Source organism: Entelurus aequoreus, linkage group LG15, assembly GCF_033978785.1.
Source record: "Entelurus aequoreus isolate RoL-2023_Sb linkage group LG15, RoL_Eaeq_v1.1, whole genome shotgun sequence".
Classification (NCBI taxonomy): Eukaryota; Metazoa; Chordata; class Actinopteri; order Syngnathiformes; family Syngnathidae; genus Entelurus; species Entelurus aequoreus.
The window spans coordinates 26,011,403-26,035,159 of NC_084745.1; the positions used below are offsets into that span (position 1 = coordinate 26,011,403).

Sequence of the window (23,757 nt, forward strand, 5' to 3'; positions counted from 1 at the left end):
CTAATACACCCCCCTACCATCACAGAAGCTGGCTTTTCAACTTTGCGCCTATAACAGTCCGGATGGTTCATTTCCTCTTTGGTCCGGAGGACTCAACATCCACAGTTTCAAAGAACAATTTTAAATGTTGACTCGTCAGACCACAGAACACTTTTCCAATTTGCATCAGTCCATCTTAGGTGAGCCCGGGCCCAGCGAAGCCAGCAGCGTTTCTGGGTGTTGTTGATAAATGGCTTTCCCTTTGCATAGTACAGTTTTAACTTGCACTTACAGATGTAGCGACCAGCTGTAGTTACTGACAGCTGTTTTCTGAATTGTTCTTGAGCCCATGTGGTGATATCCTTTACACACTGATGTCGCTTTTTGATACAGTACCGCCTGAGGGATCAAAAGTCTGTAATCTCATCGCTTACATGCAGTGATTTCTCCAGATTCTCTGAACCTTTTGATGATGTAACAGACCGTAGATGGTGAAATCCCTAAATTCCATGCAATAGCTGGTTGAGAAATGTTATTCTTAAACTGTTCAACAATTTGCTCACACATTTGTTCACAAAGTGGTGACCCTCGGCCCATCCTTGTTTGTGAATGATTCCATTTTATGGAAGCTGCTTTTATACCCAATCGTGGCACCCACCTGTTCCCAATTAGCCTGTTCACCTGTGGGATGTTCCAAATAAGTGTTCGATGAGCATTCCTCAACTTTTGTCAGTCTTTTTTGCCACTTGTGTCAGCTTTTTTTAAACATGTTGCAGGCATCAAATTTCAAATGAGCTAATATTTGCAAAAAAATAACAAAGTTCTCCAGTTGCAATTTGTCAGGAAGCAGGAAGTGTTGACCCACAAAGAAAGAGAACAAAATGTTGATTAAGTGGCAGATGTATATTTGCAAGGCCATTTTCAAGAAGGATATTTAAAGAGAAACTACGTCTTGTGAGACGATGTCGGCCAACCCCGGAAGCTAACTTAGCTGTTCTGGCGATTAAATGGGGAAATGCCCGCCATTTGCATTCGAATTGAATGGGTCTTACAAATTGTGGGTTCAAATATCAAATGTTTTCACTTTTAATATGTTTTTTGCGATTTTTATTTTGACATTACCACTTAAGATATGTTTTAATTGCTAATGCGTTTTAATTGATTTTTAAATGCACCAGAAAGCAACCTGTTTTGTACACTGTTGAGGTGATTCAATGGCCAGTAATTGTGTATAGTATTTCTCCAGCAATGGTCATGTGGTGACATAAATTATGGTATTTTGAGAGGTAATCATTGAAGTCGGACATCACTGAAGGCCTAGGTTGGAAATGCACTGATATGTATACATATATATATATATATATATATATATATATATATATATATATATATATATATATATATATATATATATATATATATATATATATATATATTGTAAAAAAATCTCCTGAGGATTGAGGAAACCCCTCATGAAACAGGCCTGTAGAGATGAAATAGTCTTGTGATTTTTTTCCCACACATACATATTACGCTCTACCACGGTATCGAGCACTATTTTTTTTGGATAATCTAATTAAGACATATATATATATATATATATATATGTATATATATATATATATATATATATATATATATATATATATATATATATTAATTATGATTCTGAAGAAATAGGTCTTTATTGTCATTGCACAAGTACAACGAAACTTTGTTTTCAGCACAAACAGTGTGTCATAATAAATGGTGCCTATTGGTAATTGTTTTTGGGCTACATGTGACGTACATTGGGTAAGTTGTTTCCGTAAGTGAGTTGAAAAACAAAGCTAACGTTGATCCACGCTGATGCTTCTACTTAGCAGCCATAAAAAGATTAAAAGTCTCCCAAAATATATTAAGCTATATATATATATATATATATAGATCCTTTCATACGTTATATTACTTTAATTTATTTTCATGTACAAAAAAAACATTATTTTGTAGTGGTACTAGCGACTTTCTTGTTCATTTACGGAATCTGGTCAACTTCCTTTGCTTTCACTTTATCGAACTGCGCATGCAATTGACGTCGAGGCCACATTGGGGCATGTGTGCGTTTATAAAATCATATTTTGAAAAAATCCGATTTGAGCCACTTTGGCCTGCATCGTGAACGTAGTAGAGGACCGCCACTGACTGCCATGGTAATATGTGAACAACAAAACACTGTTGTTCACTGACGGGTGAGAAGGGCGCCATAAGATGCATCTAATTGTGTTGTAAAACAGTAAGTGTTGGAGGAGCAGTGCTTTGTTTCTCCTACTGGAATGGCTACATATCTGTCATGCAGAGAAGAAAATAAATAAACACAGATCCATGTTTTTTTTTTTTAATCCTAGTAATACCACAGAGAGACAACAGAGAATTTAACTAACCAGCAGATTAAAATGAAAATCCAAAATACAGTATATATACTGTATTTTTCAACATGCACTTAACATGCCATATTTTTGCTGAAAGGATTTAGTATAGAACAACGTCGATAAAGTTCGCAACTTTTGGTCTCTGATAAAAAAAAACCTTGCCCCTACCGGAAGTAGCGTGACGTTGTCAGTTGTTCACTCCCTCATATTTTCCTATTGTTTTCAACGCAGCTAGAGCTATTCGGACCGTGAAAGTGACGATTACCCCATTAATTTGAGCGAGGATGAAAGATTCGTGGATGAGGAACGTTAGAGTGACGGACTAGAATGCAGTGAAATACATATTTTTTTTCGCTCTGACCGTAACTTAGGTACAAGCTGGCTCATTGGATTCCACACTCTCTCCTTTTTCTATTGTGGATCACGGATTTGTATTTTAAACCACCTCGGATACTATATCCTCTTGAAAATGAGAGTCGAGAACGCGAAATGGACATTACAGTGCCTTTTATCTCCACAACAATACATCGACGAAGCTCTTTAGCATCTTTAGCATGAGCAAACGTGATATCATCTGTCTCAAATGCAGATAGAAACAAAATAAATAAATCCCTGACTGGAAGGATAGACAGAATATCGACAATACTATTAAACCATGGACATGTAACTACACGGTTAATAGATCTCAGCCTGGCAAAGCTTAACAATGCTGTTGCTAACGATGCTAAGGCTAACTTAGCAACCGGAGCTCACAGAGCTATGATAAAAACATTAGCGCTCCACCTACGCCAGCCAGCCCTCATCTGCTTTGCTCAGCAACACCCGTGCTCACCTGCATTCCAGCGATTGACGGCGCGACGAAGGACTTCACCAGATCATCCGTGCGGTGGGTCTGCTAGCATCGGCTAGGCGTCTGCTAGCATCGGCTAGGCGTCTGCTAGCATCGGCTAGGATCGGCTAGGCGTCTGCTAGCATCGGCTAGGCGTCTGCTATCCGAGTAAGTGGACCTTGTGTTGCTACAGCCACCTACAACGTTCTTCTTTGCAGCCTCCATTGTTCATTAAACAAATTGCAAAAGATTCACCAACACAGATGTCCAGAATACTGTGGAATTATGAAATGAAAACAGAGCTTTTTTGTATTGTATTCAATGGAGAAGGCATACCTCTGTTCCTCGGGCTACGTCACGCGCATACGTCATCCTTCGAAGGCTTTTTCAACCGGAAGTGTGGCGGGAAATTTAAAATTGCACTTTATAAGTTAACCCGGCCGTATTGGCATGTGTTGCAATGTTAAGATTTCATCATTGATATATAAACTATTAGACTGCGTGGTCGGTAATAGTGGGTTTCAGTAGGCCTTTAATCCGCTGATAACGAACGCAATCAGGACTACTCTTCTTTTGTTTCTCACAGCCCTTAGGTTTCAAGTCAGGAATATTTGTATGGCGGTCAATGGAGGAAAGGAGGAGGAAAATGCTCCACTTCCTAACTATCATATTGAGACTTGAAATGGATTTTGAAGGAGGAAGCTTTTCTGTCACCTGAGTGGTCAAAGGAAGTGGTTCAGTACTTAAAGGCCTACTGAAATGAATTTTTTTTATTTAAACGGGAATAGCAGATCCATTCTATGTGTCATACTTGTTCATTTCGCGATATTGCCATATTTTTGCTGAAAGGATTTAGTAGAGAAAATCGACGATAAAGTTCGCAACTTTTGCTCGCTGATAAAAAAAAGCCTTGCCTGTACCGGAAGTAGCGTGACGTCACAGGAGGTAATATTCCTCACAATTTTCCTTTGTTTACAATGGAGCGAGAGAGATTCGGAGCGACAAAGCGACGATTACCCCATTAATTTGAGCGAGGATGAAAGATTCGTAGATGAGGAACGTTACAGTGAAGGACTAGAGAGGCAGTGATGGACGTATCTTTTTTCGCTCTGACCGTAACTTAGGTACAAGCTGGCTCATTGGATTCCACACTCTCCTTTTTCTATTGTGGATCACGGATTTGTATTTTAAACCACCTCGGATACTATATCCTCTTGAAAATGAGAGTCGAGCACGCGAAATGGACATTTAAAGTGACTTTTATCTCCACGACAATACATCGGTGACACACTTAGCTACTGAGCTAACGTGATAGCATCGTTCTCAAATGTAGATAGAAACAAAAGAAATAAACCCCTGACTGGAAGGATAGACAGAAGATCAACAATACTATTGAACCATGTACATGTAACTACACCAGGGGTCACCAACCTTCTTGAAACCAAGGGCTACTTCTTGGGTACTGATTAATGCGAAGGGCTACCAATTAGATACACACTTAAATAAATTGCCAGAAGTAGCCAATTTGCTCAATTTACCTTTAACTCTGTTATTATTAATAATTAATGATATTTATCTTTGTGGAAACACTGATCATCTTAATGATTTCTCACAATAAATATATATAGAAACAGATAAATATCAATATGCAACACTTTATTTTTATATTTTCTCTAAGTGCACATTTTTCAAATTGAACATTTTCAAATGATCACTTCTAAGACAGTCTTGTGAAATCACAATATCCCATTTTAACTAGCTAGCCACTAACATTTTTGAACAAATCATGAATTACTTTGCACCATGTTTGTACAAATAATAACTCATGTAAAATACAAAAGTAAACTCTCAAATTTTTAAATCATGTCACACTTTGAACTGGACACCAAATCTGTTATCTGTTTCTTTGTCAGTTAGTGGGAAGCCTGGCATTGCATGCTGTTAACTAGTGGGTTGTACTCTGGTGTGTAACTTGACACTGCAACTCTGAGTGAGTCTTGCAGATGTGCATCAGTGAGGCGTGTTCTGTGTTTGTTCTTGATGAAGTTCATGTCAGAAAAGGCTGATTCACAAAGATAAGATTTTTCCTCATTGTTTGCGGAACCTTCTTAATCTTTTGGACATATTTTCACAGCAATCTGGCCTTAAGCTTAATTATGATAAATGTAAAATGTTAAGGATCGGAAATCTAAAGGGAACGTCCTTTCGAATGGAATGCAAAGTGCCTGTTTTGTGGACAGATGGACCAGTTAACATACTTGGTGTTGTTGTCCCAGAAAATCTGGAAGATCTAGGCTCAGTAAATTATGATAATCGACTAAGAAAGCTGGACAAAAGTATGCAATTATGGAAAGGGAAATCCCTAACCTTGTATGGTAAAATGTCTATTGCCAACTCGTTAATTATTCCTCAATTTATTTATTAGTTTTTGTCATTACCAGCTCCATCACAAAACATTTTTAAGATTTATGAGCGGAGGGTCTTCGATTTTGTCTGGAACGGCAAACCAGAAAAGATTAAAAGAAAGGTTTTGTACAAAGAGTATGAATATGCTGGCCTGAAACTTCTCAACCTTGAAGCTATGTGTCTGTCTTTAAAAGCATCAATTGTTCCAAATATGTATTTAAACATTGAGTGGTACACAAATGTCCTGTTGGACAAAAAACATGTACTGTATCAAAAGAAATGGTATCCTTTTTTACAAGTGAGCCCCTCCCAGAGAGTCTGCTGGGAAACATGGCGGGGTTCATAAAGGAAACAATCCACTCATAGTGGTGTTTTCAATTTTATGTGCCAGAAAAAAGAGACGATATTTTGCAGCAGTTAATATGGATGAACTCTAATATTGTAATATAGCCTTTCTTTTGGAAAAATATGTTTGAAAGAGGAATCATTTTTGTCAATGATATTATCAATGAGAATCGTAAAATTATGAAGTATGATGAATTTAGAGCTATGTATGGTGATGCTTGCTCAAGCTTTTCATTTTATCAACTAACTGGAGTAATTGGGAAAAGATGGAAACAAATAATTAATTATGGAACTACTAAATTATTAGTTTGTAAACCTCTAATAAGAAATTCTAGTTGGCAAAAAGGAACTAAAATAAATAGAAAAATATATAATTTTTATTTAATAAAGAAATCTTTGAAGGCTGCCTCATACAACACAAATGGAAAATGGGAGGACTTTTTTGACTGCCCGTTGCCATGGGATGCCATATTCAAACTAATCTATAAAACCACTATCGATGTGCAAAATCGTTATTTTCAAATTAAAATTATTTATAACTTCTTAACCACAGGGAAAATGTTAAAATTATGGAATATGACAGAGTCAGATGATTGCCGATTTTGTTGTCAGGAGCCTGAATCCACCCTGCATTTGTTTTGGTATTGTCATATTGTGTCTTTGTTTTGGGTGGAAGTTGAAAAAATGTGTTTAAGGATTGGTTTGTTTATGAAGCTTAATGTGGTTTCTGTTATTTTAGGAGAGTTCATTGACAATCATGATTTAGTCAATTTAATTATAGTACTCGGTAAAATGTTTATTTTTAAGGCCAAAAACAGATATTCACTTAGTATTACTTTCTTTAAAACATTTATTCAGTATTTTCTAATTTTAGAAAGTTACATGGTTGAAAACGATAATGATGCCAAAAAACATTTAAAAAAAGATAAGTCCTCAAAGGCTTATTTTGAAAGTATAATTATGTTTATAGATTATATGATATCTGTTGTTGTGTCCCCTAATTTGAGTGACCTGGACATAATCTGGACTGTACATAAATGCTTATTTTGAAAATGTAATTTTGTTTATAAATTATATGCAATCTGTTGTGTTCCCTAATTTTTTTCTGTGTACATGAATGAAGGTGTGTGTTGCTGAGTCCGACTTGGACATTATCTGTACTGGGCCTGGTTTAAAAAACCCTTTAAACAAATCTAATTTCATTGACAACCTGGTCTGTTGAAGATAAGGCCCTTTTTTTTAAAAATAAAATAAAATAAGATAAATAAATAAAAAACATTTTCTTGGAAAAAAAAGAAAGTAAAACAATATAAAAATAATTACATAAAAAATAGTAATTAATGAAAATGTTAGTGGACCAGCAGCCTGTACAATCATGTGTGCTTCAGGGACTGTGTCCCTTGCAGATGTGTTGTCTATGTTGTGGGAACCAGAATATTGGTAGCAGAAAGAAATAACCCCTTTTGTGTGAGTGGGTGTGGATGAGTGTGCATGGGGGAGGTTGTTTGGGTTGATGCACTGATTGAAAGTGTATCTTGTGTTTTTTCTATGTAGATTTAATTTAAAAAAAAAAAAAAAAAAAAAAAAAAAAAAAATTAAAATTTTTTAAATTTTTTTTTTTAATTTTTATTTATTTTTAGAACAGGCCCGCGGGCGACTCATCTGGTCCTTACGGGCGACCTGGTGCCCGCGGGCACCGCGTTGGTGACCCCTGAACTACACGGTTACATCAACAGCCGTGCTCACCTGCGTTCCAGCGATCGACGGCGCGACGAAGGACACCCATCATCGACGAACCTCTGTAGCATGAGCTAACGTGATAGCATCTGTCTCAAATGCAGATAGAAACAAAATAAATAAATCCCTGACTGGAAGGATAGACAGAAGATCAACAATACTATTAAACCATGTACATGTAACTACACGGTTAAAAATTCTCAGCCTAGTAAGGCTTAACAATGCTGTTGCTAACAACGCTAAGGCTAATTTAGCAACTTAGCAACCTGACCTCACAGAACTATGATAAAAACATTAGCGCTCCACCTACGCCAGCCAGCCCTCATCTTCCCATCAACAGCCGTGCTCACCTGCGTTCCAGCGATCGACGGCGCGACGAAGGACTTCATCCGTGGGTTTGGCGGCTAGGCGTCTGCTAAGTAAGTAGTCCTTGTTGTGTTGCTGTAAGTATTGTACTTAGCCGCTACAACACCGATCGATCCCACCTACAACGTTCTTCTTTGCAGCCTCCATTGTTCATTAAACAAATTGCAAAAGATTCACCAACACAGATGTCCAGAATACTGTGGAATTTTGTCGAAGAAAACAAGAGGTTTTTGTATCGGGTCCGATGGGGTCCAACCACTTCCGTGGATTTTGTGACGTCACGCGCATAAGTCATATCCAAAGGAGTTTTTCAACCGGAAGTTTAGCGGGAAATTTAAAATTGCACTTTATAAGTTAACCCGGCCGTATTGGCATGTGTTTCAATGTTAAGATTTCATCATTGATATATAAACTATCAGACTGCGTGGTCGGTAGTAGTGGGTTTCAGTAGGCCTTTAAAGTGCTCCCTGAGTCAACAGTACGCCAACGCCACTCTTCCAAGTTGGTGTGTGCGTGTACATCAGTACATTGCATCACATCACAGGTGAAGGAGCACCCCTTAAAGGACCTATAGCTAAGATGACCGAAATTTCTCGAACACGTTCTCTTTATATATATTTTGATCCTGAAAATGAATCATGCATATTAAGGAAAACATCAGTAGAAGAGGACGCAAAATAGAATACTAGACACTTACTTTCTTTTTATTGCGTCTTTGAGCGCCGGGTCTGGCCCGTCTTTCTCTTTTTTTCTTGCTGGTTCTGACTCAGTCTTTCTGCCCTCAAGGGTGTTCTTGACTTTTGGGATCGCATTTGGCTTTCAGGCTTTAACATTTTTTCCATCTGAACCCCTTCTTTTTGGAAGACAGACTCATTAAAATGATCGCTGATAATATACATGCCTCTCGCTTGGTTCGTCCCATTTTGTGCCAGTCATTTTGACTGGAGAGATCCATAGTTTCCTCATATTCCCATCATTTGGAAGTGTATGCAGGCTGATCCCTCCTTTAGGTGTATTGCTACAACCTGCAACAATGCATCTGGCAGCCATATTTGATCATTCCTTCCAATTCTGTGCGATAATATTGTGATGCGGGATAAAAATGCTACCAAAACACATACTTCGCAATGTTAAATTGCCCGGAATTTTTTGTAGGTGACATCGGCAAGGTGATGGATCCAAAAGTTTGCGTTACAAAACAAGCCTGAAATTAATACTGTGCCTATTTTGTGCAAAATTTTACCTGTAAACATAATTTTAGGTGCAGAAGTAAATGCCATGTCAGTTTTTGATGCAGTGAGTCATTCCTATGGGATATGCAGCCTGTGAGAGATGTATTGATCGTTTATTAATACTATTTAGCGAGGCTAAACATTGCACCTTACGCTACAAAAAAATACTGACGCTAACCTAAATAGCATGTAACTAAAGACACAGTGACGTGCGGTGAGGTTCATGGCTGGTGAGGCACTGACTTCATCACAGTCAGATTTACAAACATATGAACCCTAAAGAGTATCTTATTCACCATTTTATTGGCAGCAGTTAACGGGTTATGTTTAAAAGCTCATACCAGCATTCAAGGGTTGGAATTGGGGGTTAAATCACCAAATATGATTCCCGGGCTCGGCGCCGCTGCTGCCCACTGCTCCCCTCACCTCCCAGGGGGTGGTCAAGGGAATGGGTCAAATGCAGAGGACACATTTCACAACACCTAGTGTGTGTGTGACAATCATTGGTACTTTAACTTAACTTTAACTTTACACATACAAACTGTAGCACACAAAAAAGCACATTTAATTAAAAAAAACTTTATTATGGTCTTACCTTTACTTATAAATGAAGTCCATGCTCCGCTCCTTTTGAACAAATGCATCGATAATTTGTTTATAGAAGTCTTCCTTATCTTTCTTCAGTTTTAAGTCTCTCTGTCTCGATGGAGATCTTTCTTTAATTATTACCTCCTGCTTCGATTGAAAGTTCAGTTTAGAAAACGGTTTTATTTTAGATCTGTAATCCTCCATGTTAAAAGTTCAGGCGAGAGGAAAAAATAAACGATCGCTGCTAACTGTTGCTGCTTGTTGTCACTTCTTCTGCAGCCAAGTAGTCGCAAGAATGATCTCTGGGATCACTAGCGCCCTTTACCACCAGGAGGCGGGATTACTGCGAGCCTCACCCAATGCGTCTTCGCAGCCGTTTTATGATTGCTCAGCACAAGAAATAAGTTACACACATACAGTTGTTGACAAAATACACTGTATATTATATACCTCAGCTAACTAAACTATGGAAATTTATAATATAATTCATATAGCAATACGGTCTCACTGCACAGCAGGCCAGCAGTTAGCCGAGTCATTGCGCAATCCATGGCGAGGCTCAACTGGCTGGTGACTCACCGCAAGTCTCTTCTCAGTATTTGAACGGCATATGTGAAAATTCAGCGATTTTGAATAAAAATAATCTAAAACTGGTGTTAAATGGAAAATAACTTTATAGTATAATCACTGGATACATATAACAATTTAATTAATTTTTTTTCTTTTTACATTTTTTTTCTTTCCATGATGGCACGTGAGGCCCAGCCTCACCTGCCTCACCTGACTGCACGTCACTGTAAAGACATAATGCCTAATGACAAGCTCAGAATAAAATAACTGTGTTATATGATATAGAGAACATATTTATTTATTAAATCGCAATTATTGAAATTCAATGATTTGGTGCATTTGCAAACAGCTAAAATTATGTATAAAGCAAACTATAACCTGCTACCCAAGAATGTACAACAATTCTTCTCAACAAAAGAGGAGAAATATAACCTTAGAGGAAAATCTAATTTAAAACATTTTTATGCTCGTAGAACACTTAAAACCATTAGTATAACAGTATGTGGATTTAAATGATGGAATGGATTAACCAAAGAAATCAAAGAAAGCACCAATATACAGTACCGTATGTAGCAGTATAAAATATAACATATATTTAATGTATATACAAGTGTTCACAAAGTACACAGAACAAGAATTATGATGAACATCTTGAACCCTTTTTTTTTTTTAAATTTTTTTATTGAGACAAAGATTATTTATGTATTTAAAGGCCTACTGAAATGAAATTTTTTTATTTAAACGGGGATAGCAGATCTATTCTATGTGTCATACTTGATCATTTCGCGATATTGCCATATTTTTGCAGAAAATAATTTAGTATAGAACAACGACGATAAAGATAGCAACTTTTGGTATCTGAAACCCACTACTGCGTGGTCGGCAGTAGTGGGTTTCAGTAGGCCTTTAATATTTGTTTGCTTACCATGGTATATTATTTCTTTGTTCACTGTTCTGTTACAGAGAACAAGGAAATTGGATAAAATTGCTATGGTATGAAAAGGGGTAGGAATAAATAAACTCTGCTTCTTCCTACTCCTTTTCGGACGCGCTGTAATGAAACAACTGGAAATGTGCGTTGCATTACATTGTTTGAAATAAACTGAAACTGAACTGAACTGAAGAAGCTTCCAACCACAACTAAGCACATAACTTCAGGATACACTTATTATTCAAGCAATACCTATAAACTTCCACTCTGTGACAGCCCCCCTGCAGACACCTTTGTGTGGCATCTTCAGAGGGTTGGTAGTTTTACTTTAACTTCATTTCTTTCGTGTTTCATTTATTTTCCCTCTCACAACAGTACACTTTATGGCGGTGACAGCTTGACCCAAGAACAAAATAAGTTACATTATTTATTCGCTGTGGGAAAACGACATTGAAACAACTTGAAAAGTCAAACTGTGTCACAGTCAGAATAGTGGAACTCTGGAGAATCCACAGTACAGTATATAAATAGAGGCACAACCAATGTATTACCACCTGACTTCCCTCAGCACCAAAGTGTGTGAGTGCAGGCTCCCGTAAGTGACTCAGCAGCATGAGTATGAGGTTCTTAAGGTTTACAACACAATATATTTGTGAACAAAAGTTGCTTTAAGGTCACAGAAATGTGTTTGTGACCAGAGGATTAATGATTTGTGTTGGCTCTGTTCCTACTTCTGCACTGGAATGTGACAGACACATGACCCTGCACATAATCACCATATTAAAACGTTTTGTAGCTTTTGACCCCCTTCTGTTTTGCTGGAACCAGTGGTGAAAGTGTTCTAGTAGTACCTCAATTTACGAGCTTAATTGGTTCTATGACGGAGCTCTTAACTCAAAACTTTTGTATCTCAAATCAACATCTCCACATACAAATGTATTAAAATAAATGTAATTGGTGCTTGGCTCCCTAAAATCAGCACACTTTTAACATGTATCACACTTTTTAAAAGCAGAACAAATTTTAGATAAAGTTAAAGTACCACTGATAGTCACACACACACTAGGTGTGGTGAAATTAATCTCTGCATTTGACCCATCCCCTTGTTCCACCCCTTGGGAGGTGAGCAGCAGCAGTGAGCAGCAGCAGTGGCCGCGCTCAGGAATCATTTTGGTGATTTAACCCCTAATTCCAACCCCTTGATGCTGAGTGCCAAGCAGGGAGGTAATGGGTCCCATTTTTATAGTCTTTGGTATGACTCGGCCGGGGTTTGAACTCAGGACCTACCGATTTCAGGGCGGACACTCGAACCACAAGGCCACTGAGCAGAAGATATATAAGATAAGAAATATTGTATGGAAAACAATACAACAGAAAGTTCAATAGTTTTATGATGTAATGTAACAATAAAGTACAGCCTTTTCCTTGGTGAATGGAATTCTACATTACCTCCCAGTTGCTTCTTCATCAAACACACCATCAGCAGCTTCTCCATATTTTCATGGATAAATGTTCGCTGTTTAGGTAATACATCAACATCGTTTGCTGGTGTTGGATTAATTCTGCTTCAATATCAATCAATCAATCAATCAATGTTTATTTATATAGCCCTAAATCACAAGTGTCTCAAAGGGCTCCACAAGCCACGATGACATCCTCGGTTCAGATCCCACGTCAGGGCAAGGAAAAACTCACAACCCAGTGGGATGTCAATGTGAATGACTATGAGAAACCTTGGAGAGGACCGCAGATGTGCAACTTAAAGCATAATAATTAGCCGGGAGACAGCTGTTACTTTAAAACACTTAAGTTGGGGCACTCTTAAGTTAGGTACCACTTTATATAAGACAGACATTTTTTGTTTTTCTGTGCCGATTGTCCGCATTTTATACGTCACAGGTACGATGGAGCCTATCCCAGCTGATATTATTTTTCAACAATTTTAAATAAGTCTCAGATGTCCTACAGTAGTGTACTAAGTGTGTGTTGTCCAAAATCTGTGCTAAACTTTGACAGTTCAGCTTTAATGCTAATGCACATTTTTTACACCACAAATCTGCATTTCTATACTGCTTGGCTCCTGCTCTCGGGTCAGCTGGAGCCTATCCCAGCTGACTTTGGGTGAGACATGTTTTGGTATAGCGGAGGAACCCTCGATCACCTAACATGCTAAGCACTAGGCCGGGGGTCGGCAACACGCGGCTTTTGAGCCACAAGCGGCTCTTTAGCACCGCCCTAGTGGCTCGCTGGAGCTTTTTCAAAAATGTATGAAAATGGAAAAATATATATTTTTTGGGGACAAACATGACACAAACCTTCCTAATTGTTAGAAATGCCCCTGTTTACATTAAACATGTTTCACTGATGAGTATTTGGCACGCGCCATTTTGTCCTAATTTCGGAAGTCCTTGAACTTGTAGTTTGTTTACATGTGCAACTTTCCTTGATGCTGCCACAGAAAGACGTGTTTTATGCCAATCCGTCTTTGTCTCTATTTATCCATCAGACGTTTTATGCTGTGCGTGAATCCACAAAGGTGAGCTTTGTTGATGTTATTGACTTGTGTGGAGTGCTAATCAGACATTAGCATGACTGCAAGCTAATTGATGCTAACATGCTATTTATGCTAGCTGTATATACATAATGCATCATTATGCCTCGTATTTTAAGTATATTTGAGGTCATTTTATTTGTAGTTTCCGTTTCCTTCAACTTGAACACACACATCTTTACCTTTGGCCATTCTAAACCAGTAATTTCCAGGAGTTATCAGACCCCCTGAAAAGCCTCCGTTTTAGTAATTTTTTCGAATGTTGTAAAAATGTGTAGAATAAATATTACATTTCAACATTTCTGTCAACGAAGATTAAAGCATCAGCCTGCGACACATAGTCTTTTTGATAGTAGTCTAATATAGCTAATATAGACACTTACATCATGTGTTGCCTTCATTTGAACACTTATATAAGGCTTTACATTTTTTGCAGCTCCAGACAGATTTTTTTATTTTTATTTTTGGTCCAATATGGCTCTTTCAACTTTTTGGGTTGCCGACCCCTGCATTAGGCCAACATGTGGTCCTTGCTCTGCGCTTGTCCAACGTAATAGATGCCATATATTAGATACCTGATTGACGGGCAATTGTCAGAGCTCCAGATTTAATTTAAAATGTGGCTTTATCAGAGCCAACCCTGTGTTTGGCTTTTGGCTCTAATAAACCGTCTCCAGGGACATGTTACTTTTATAGCATTTTTAAAAGTAGTTTCTTCATAAAAGGGGACCTTTGTTAAAGGCCTACTGAAATGAGATTTTCTTATTTAAACAGGGATAGCAGATCCATTCTATGTGTCATACTTGATCATTTTGCGATATTGCAATATTTTTGCTGAAAGGATTTACTAGAGAACATTGACAATAAAGTTTGCAACTTTTGGTCGCTGATAAAAAAATCCTTGCCTGTATCGGAAGTAGCGTGACGTCACAGGTTGTGGAGCTCCTCACATCTGCACATTGTTTACAATCATGGCCACAAGCAGCGAGAGTGATTCGGACCGAGAAAGCGACGATTTCCCCATTAATTTGACCGAGGATGAAAGATTTGTGGATGAGGAAAGTGAGAGTGAAGGACTAGAGGGCAGTGGAAGCGATTCAGATAGGGAAGATGCTGTGAGAGGCGGGTGGGGCCTGATATCCAGCTGGGAATGACTAAAACAGTAAATAAACACAAGACATATATATACTCTATTAGCCACAACACAACCAGGCTTATATTTAATATGCCACAAATTAATCCCGCATAACAAACACCTCCCCCCTCCCGTCCATATAACCCGCCAATACAAATCAAACACCCGCACAACACACTCAATCCCGCAGCCCAAAGTACTGTTCACCTCCGCAAAGTTCATACAGCACATATATTTCTCCAAAGTTACGTACGTGACATGCACATAACGGCACGCACTTACGGGCAAGCGATCAAATGTTTGGAAGCCGCAGCTGCATACTCACGGTAGCGCGTATCCAACTCAAAGTCCTCCTGGTAAGAGTCTCTGTTGTCCCAGTTCTCCACAAGCCAATGGTAAAGCTTGACTGTCATCGTTCGGGAATGTAAACAATGAAACAACGGCTACGACGTAGCCGCTACGTGTTTGTGTTGCTGCAGCCGTCCGCTAATACACCGCTTCCCACTTACAGCTTTCTTCTTTGCTATCTTCATTGTTCATTGAACAAATTGCAAAAGATTCACCAACACAGATGTCCAGAATACTGTGGAATTTTGCGATGAAAACAGACGACTTAATAGCTGGCCACAATGCTGTCCCAAAATGTCCGCTACAATCCGTGACGTCACGCGCAAACGTCATCATACCGAGACATTTTCAGCAGGATATTTCGCGGGAAATTTAAAATTGCACTTTACTAATCTAACCCGGCCGTATTGGCATGTGTTGCAATGTTAAGATTTCATCATTGATATATAAACTATCAGACTGCGTGGTCGGTAGTAGTGGGTTTCAGTTAATTCAATTAATACCATACCCTCTTAAAGGCCTACTGAAATGATTTTTTAAAATTTAAACGGGAATAGCAGATCTATTCTATGTGTCATACTTGATCATTTCGCGATATTGCCATATTTTTGCTGAAAGGATTTAGTAGAGAAAATCGACGATAAAGTTCGCAACTTTTGCTCGCTGATAAAAAAAAGCCTTGCCTGTACCGGAAGTAGCGTGACGTCACAGGAGCTAGTATTCCTCACAATTCCCCATTGTTTACAATGGAGCGAGAGAGAAAGTGACGATTACCCCATTAATTTGAGCGAGGATGAAAGATTCGTAGATGAGGAATGTTACAGTGAAGGACTTGAGAGGCAGTGATGGACGTATCTTTTTTCGCTCTGACCGTAACTTAGGTACAAGCTAGCTCATTGGATTCCACACTCTCCTTTTTCTATTGTGGATCACGGATTTGTATTTTAAACCACCTCGGATACTATATCCTCTTGAAAATGAGAGTCGAGCACGCGAAATGGACATTTAAAGTGACTTTTATCTCCAAGACAATACATCGGTGACACACTTAGCTACTGAGCTAACGTGATAGCATCGTTCTCAAATGAAGATAGAAACAAAAGAAATAAACCCCTGACTGGAAGGATAGACAGAAGACCAACAATACTATTAAACCATGTACATGTAACTACACGGTTAAAAATTCTCAGCCTGGTAAGGCTTAAATATGCTGTTGCTAACGACGCTAAGGCTAATTTAGCAACTTAGCAACCGGACCTCACAGAACTATGTACTCCTTTTTCTATTGTGGATCACGGATTTGTATTTTAAACCACCTCGGATACTATATCCTCTTGAAAATGAGAGTCGAGCACGCGAAATGGACATTTAAAGTCACTTTTATCTCCAAGACAATACATCGGTGACACACTTAGCTACTGAGCTAACGCGATAGCATCGTTCTCAAATGAAGATAGAAACAAAAGAAATAAACCCCTGACTGGAAGGATAGACAGAAGACCAACAATACTATTAAACCATGTACATGTAACTACACGGTTAAAAATTCTCAGCCTGGTAAGGCTTGAAAATGCTGTTGCTAACGACGCTAAGGCTAATTTAGCAACTTAGCAACCGGACCTCACAGAACTATGATAAAACATTAGCGCTCCACCTACGCCAGCCAGCCCTCATCTTCCCATCAACAGCCGTGCTCACCTGCATTCCAGCGATCAACGGCGCGACGAAGGACTTCATCCGTGGGTTTGGCGGAAAGCATCGGCTAGGCGTCTGCTATCAGGGTAAGTAGTCCTTGTTGTGTTGCTGTAAGTATTGTACTTAGCCGCTAAGACACCGATCGATCCCACCTACAACGTTTTTCTTTGCAGCCTCCATTGTTCATTAAACAAATTGCAAAAGATTCACCAACACAGATGTCCAGAATACTGTGGAATTTTGTCGAAGAAAATAAGAGGCTTTTCTATCGGGTCCGATGGGGTCCAACCACTTCCGTTGCTTTTGTGATGTCACGCGCATAAATCATATCCAAAGGAGTTTTTCAACCGGAAGTGTGGCGGGAATTTAAAATTGCACTTTATAAGTTAACCCGGCCGTATTGGCATGTGTTGCAATGTTAAGATTTCATCATTGATATATAAACTATCAGACTGCGTGGTTGGTAGTAGTGGGTTTCAGTAGGCCTTTAAAGGGGAACTGCACTTTTTTTTTAAATGTTGCCTATTGTTCACAATCATCATGAGAGACAAGAACACATACTGTATGTGTTTTCATTTTTTTTTAGGATTTTAAAGATGAGAAAAAATTATTGGAAGACGTGACTAATGGGAGTCACCGTTGTAGCCTTCAAAACCCTCTAAACAACTTCAAAATCCTCCAAAGTTTTGTATACAAAGTGCAAGTCTATATATGATGTAGTAACAGACATGTTCTTAACAATATGTAATATGTTCAATATTTACCATAATCGTCATTTCTTTATCATTGCCGGAACTGATTTCTTTAGCGCACTGATTTCCATTTCCATAGCAGCGTGCGTCTGACTTCTGGCAAAAACTTTTGTTCCTACTTCTGGATTCAAACACGAGTGTGTTCTAATCATGGCAGACTTGGTAAGAGACAACGAAAACACCTGCTTTTGGACAAATGAGGATTCACAACCTTTTGGAAACTGAATGAATGGAGGATGAACTACTGTTTAGCTAGCACAGGGGTCGGCAACCAAAACGGTTGAAAGAGCCATATTAGACCAAAAATACAAAAAACTAATCTGTCTTGAGCCACAAACAATTAAGTCGTATGTAAGTCTTATAGTGAAGGCAACACACGACGTAAGTGTCTATATTAGCTATAATAGCCTACTATCAAAATGACTATGTGTCGCAGGCTGAAGCAAATCTTCATTGACAGAAATGTTGATTTTTAATGTTTATTCTACGCATGAGTAAATCAGAAGCTACTCAGAAGGTGAGAAGTCCTGGAAATTACTGGCTTTTAATGGTATAGATGGTATAGATGTGTGTGTCCAAGTTAAAGGAAACGGCAGGCTGTCTTCTTTTAATAGATTCATTACAATCTTTGGCAAGCTTGGTAATGTTTGCTGTGGTCTGGAACAACATGGCACACAAAAAACTATCTGAAATGCAGCCAATATTACATACAGATAACGTGTCATGAGACATGCAAGACTAAATTATATACAAAGAGGATAACAGTACAGGATAACAAATGCGCTCAAATATACCTACAAACGAGGCATAATTATGCAATATGTACATACAGCTAGCCTAAATAGCATGTTAGCATTGATTAGCTTGCAGTCATGTATTGACCAAATATTAGCACTCCAACAAGTCAATAACATCAACAAAGCTCACCTTTGTGAATTCACACACAGCATGGAACTATTGGTGGACAAAATGAGACAATGAAGGAGGGGAAGATTTTACATGTAAACAAACTTTTGCGTCACATTCCACACTATGGTGAGTTCAAGAACCGCCGAAATTAGTAGTTCACCAAATACTCTCATTAGTGAGGCATACACACAAGCATATTAAACAGTGGGCTTTCTAACAATTAGGAAGGTTTGTGTCATATTTGTCCTCAAACAAAAAACATACTTAAAACAAAAAAATAATTTCCCCCCCATCTTTTTCCATTTTCAATCCTTTTTTAAAAAATTCTCCAGGAAGCCACGGGTTGCGGACCACCGAGCCAGCAGGAATAAGAAGGTGAAACATTGGAGCAGAGGGAAGCCGAGCGACTGAGTTCGGCATGACACAAAGCTTCAAATGTGGATTTTGGAGACAAGCTACTTCGACATAAATGGCGTGCTTACCCCCAAATATTCCGGAAAAAAACGTCCCTGGCCAGCTGGACTGGACGAACAACTGTCCATTGAGTGAATCACACTTTAATATCACTCATGATACACGCAGCACGTCATGCGTGTTAATACAACTACAGTGTGGCTAGCTGTGTACAAACAAAACGTGAAATGCGGGCTAATACTTTACATATACTGTAATATGACTGTTCATGTTTTTCAGTCAGTACAGATTGGTGTCTGATGTTTTGTGCTGACTTGGAAGCTAGCTTATCTCTTGCTGTAGTTAGCTTTTACGGCTAATACTGTTATGATCCGCTGCCCGGATCATATTCTGTTTACGTTTTCGAGGCACTTGTGTTTTCTGTTAGTTTTGGACTCCTTGAGTTCCTGTTTATGCACCTGCGTTTGGTACCATGGCTACTTATTATTTTCACCTGCCGCCTGTGTTCCGGACGCGCACCTGTTTGTCATCACTGACATTATTTAAGCCTGCCTTTTCCAGTCAGTCGGTCTTGCTTCTTTATTTGCGTCACGCGACTGCTACGTAAGTTTTTCGCTTGTCTCCTAGCCCCTGCTAGTTTTCATAGTCTGTGCTAAGTTGTAGCCTTAGCGTCTGGTGCGCTCTGCACCATATCCAGTCAGTTTGTTTTCTGTTTTGTACTTGTTTTGTGTTGTTTTAAAATTAAATCAAGTTGTTACCTGCAAGTCCTGTCCGGATTCGTCCTTTGCATCCTGGGAGAACAAAACCCCGCATCACGATGAGACCCGATCGTAACAAATACCGTATTATGGCGATGCGTTAGTACGCTAGAAAAATAGTTCTTCAGTGTTCGCTCTTACAATAATGTCACTATAGCTTGGTTATTGTACAGGTTATGGAACGTAAATGAAGTATTGGTGACAATTTTTTAATGCATTTTTAAAGTGATTTAGATGTTGAATTGATCGCTCCCATTAGCTGCATTGCAAGCCACCTAGTAAGAGCCGATTTTTACATTTTGTCCTCTTCCCTTCCATAATGATTGTGAACGATAGGCAAAATTCCAAAAAAAGTGCAGTTCCCCTCTAAAGTTTATTGACACTGCCTGAGGCTGCGGTGTGGGCCAAAACATTGTAACACACATCGAGTTAAATTGAAATTTTTACGATGTTAAAGGTATATCGATTGATGGAGTGCTTGTGTTTTCCAAGGGGGGCTGAATCATCTCCAAAATGGTCCAAAACTGACACAACATGGTGCAGGATAAATTGTCATGTTTTTATCTCTCTGCCTGGGGGTTAATTGCACTGTGGCTGGCTTTCTGAATGGAGCAGCCTCCGCCTCCTCTTCTTCCCCCTCATACTCCCCAAGCACTGCCAACATTTTCGCGCACAGATGCCAACATCGATCACATCAGCTGCTTTTTTTGACCAAGTACATGTGATTCCCAGCCCTTTGTGTGGCGCACAACCTCTCACAAGGCGGGTAAACAGGTTAGGTGCCAGCCCCCATCCTTCACCCCTCCCCTCTTTCCTGTTCCTCTGCGTAATACAAACCTCGTGATCACCCATTCAGCTCTGCCTCTTTGGGGGGGGATTATCAGAGCCAAGGGGTGGGCGATAGAGCAAATGTCGGTATCGAACCGAGACCAGGAGATATAGGGCCAGTGTTGCGGATACGGTTACTTTTTAGTTTGAATGCTAATAAACCAGTGTTTTTCAACCACTGTGCCGCGGCACACTAGTGTGCCGTGAAATACAGTCTGGTGTGACGTGGGAGATTATGTAGATTCACCTATTTGGGTAAAAACAATTTTTTTGCAAACCAGTAATTATAGTGTGCAAATAATGTGCCGCTGTTGAGTGTCGGTGCCGTCCAGAGCTCGGCAGCGTAACCATGTAATACTTTTCCATATCAATAGGTGGCAGCCCGTAGCTAATTGCTTTATAGATGTCAGGAACAGGTCGTGTGAGATGACGATGGTTTGTCGTGATCACAATATGCAGACCACAGCGGGAGGCAGCGTGCAGGGGAAACGGTATCTAATGCTTAAACCAAAAATAAACAAAAGGTGAGTGCCCCTAAGAAAAGGGGAAGGCTATTCAGAACGAAACTAAAACTGAACTGGCTACAAAATAAACAAAAACAGAATGCTGGACGACGGCAAAGACTTACAGCGTGTGGAGCAGACGGCGTCCACAAAGTACATCCGAACATGACATGACAATCAACAATGTCCCCACAAAGAATGATAGCAAACATACAAAAGTTTTTGTATGTTTCTTGATCATTAAACGATCAAACAATGCACATTGTATATTCCGTTTTCTGCAGAAAGGAGTGCCCAAACAAAGAATCCCCCATGTTGGTAACATGGTGTCCGTGCTCTCTCTCTAAAAATAAGCAAAATTGAATAGGAGTGCAAAAGAACCCACCGTGGGGCCAAAGATAGTTGCAAGTGAAAGCACTTTGCTAAAGAAGGTGACAGGTGGCTTCCGTGTGGCTCTCCATCCTACTTTTCCTTTCCGTTCATCACCGTCTTCAATGAGAATTCAATAAATAAAAGTGATATTACCACCCTCCGCAACCCCGTAAGGGACAAGCGGTAAAAATTAATGAATGGATGGATGGATTTTAAATCTTCATTCAGAGTTGTCCTTCGCTTCATACATTATGACTCCACCCCATCGCATGTTTATTTGATTTTATTTTAAAACCAATTCTACCACATTTTGTTATGATCCGTTGCCCGGATCATAGTTTGTTTACGTTTTATGTCACTTGTTGGCTTAATTCTGTTTCAGTTCCCTGTTTTATGTGTTGCCATGGTTATTTATTGTTTTCACCTGCCTCTGGTTACTGTTCCCGGGCGCTAATCAGAGACCTATTTAGCCCTGCCTTTTCGCCTCACTCATCCTGGTGCTTTTGTTTGCTGTCATGCAACTGTTACGTGTATTCCTTGTGTTTCTTGCGCTAAGTTCCACCTTAGTTTTCCTCGTGAGCTATCCTGTTAGCTTCACTTGTGTTAGGCACGCTTGTTTTGTTTGCTTTGTTTTATTTTCCCTGATTTATGAGAATAAATCATTCTTCTTACCTGCAGTCTGCTTCCTGTCGTTCCGCCGCATCTTGGAAGGACGACCCCCGGCCTCGTCCGCGTTACACATTTCTGGCATACATTTTGCATTTTTAAGCATAAAAATTACTAAATGAACTAAAAATATCAATAGTACGGTAATATTGGCCATTACAGAAGACCAAACTAATCAGAGCATGTTGTTCAGTATCGTGGCTACTGATTGGCTCAGCCACAGGAAGCATTACTATATTGGATTCAAAGACTATAAAGGTGACTAAATTGTGTTATTTCATGTCTAGAGGGCACTTTTAATGTTGAAAAATTTATTTCAAAGGAAGGTTGTAAACCGTTTATGTTCTCGCCATGAAAATATTCGATATGTCATTAATGATTCCTAATTCGCGAACATTAGTTTATCACGGCCATGAACGAAAACATTGTAGTCACTTCATTCGCCATCCATATGTAGTTATAAATAATAAATGATAAATGGGTTATACTTGTATCGCGCTTTTCTACCTTCAAGGTACTCAAAGCGCTTTGACAGTATTTCCACATTCACCCATTCACACACACTTTCACACACTGATGGCGGGAGCTGCCATGCAAGGCGCTAAACAGCACCCATCAGGAGCAAGGGTGAAGTGTCTTGCCCAAGGACACAACGGACGTGACTAGGATGGTAGAAGGTGGGGATTGAACCCCAGTAACCAGCAACCCTCCGATTGCTAGCACGGCCACTCTACCAACTTCGCCACGCCATAGTTCACATTTTTTTATGTGAGAAAAGCTGTAATTATTCTCTATAAAGTGTAGTGTGTGTTAATATTTTTGGGTGTTTGGGACTGCTTGATTCGATTTTAATTGTTTAATTTTATGGGAAAAAATACATTTTTTATCTGGCCTTTTGAAATGGATTACTAACGAAAAACCGAGGTACAACTCGGTTACTAAATTTCTTAATTTAGATCAGGGGTCCCCAAACTTTTTGACTCGGGGGCCGCATTTGATTAAAACAATTTGGCCGGGGGCAGGGCTGTGTGTATATATATATATATATATATATATATATATATATATATATATATATATATATATATATATATATATATATATATATATATATATATATTTATATATATATATATATATTTATATATATATATATATATATATATATATATATATGTATATATATGTATATATTTATATATATATATATATATATATATATATGTATATATATGTATATATTTATATATATATATATATATATATATGTATATATATGTATATATTTATATATATATATATATATATATATATATATATATATATATATATATGTATATATATGTATATATATATATATGTGTGTATATATATATATGTATATATATGTATATATATATATATATATATATATATATATATATATATATATATA

General features: G+C 38.6%; 1 protein-coding gene across 1 annotated transcript in view; it reads left to right on the top strand.

Moving 5' to 3' along the window:
• Positions 1-19,758, top strand: part of LOC133629968 (sperm-associated antigen 16 protein-like) — a 102,180-nt gene extending 82,422 nt beyond the window's left edge. The window contains exon 2 of the mRNA XM_062021130.1: positions 19,114-19,758. Coding sequence (XP_061877114.1) covers positions 19,114-19,192 — 79 coding nt within the window. The 3' untranslated portion in view covers positions 19,193-19,758. The remainder of the gene's footprint in view (positions 1-19,113) is intronic.
• The last annotated feature ends 3,999 nt before the right edge of the window (positions 19,759-23,757 follow it).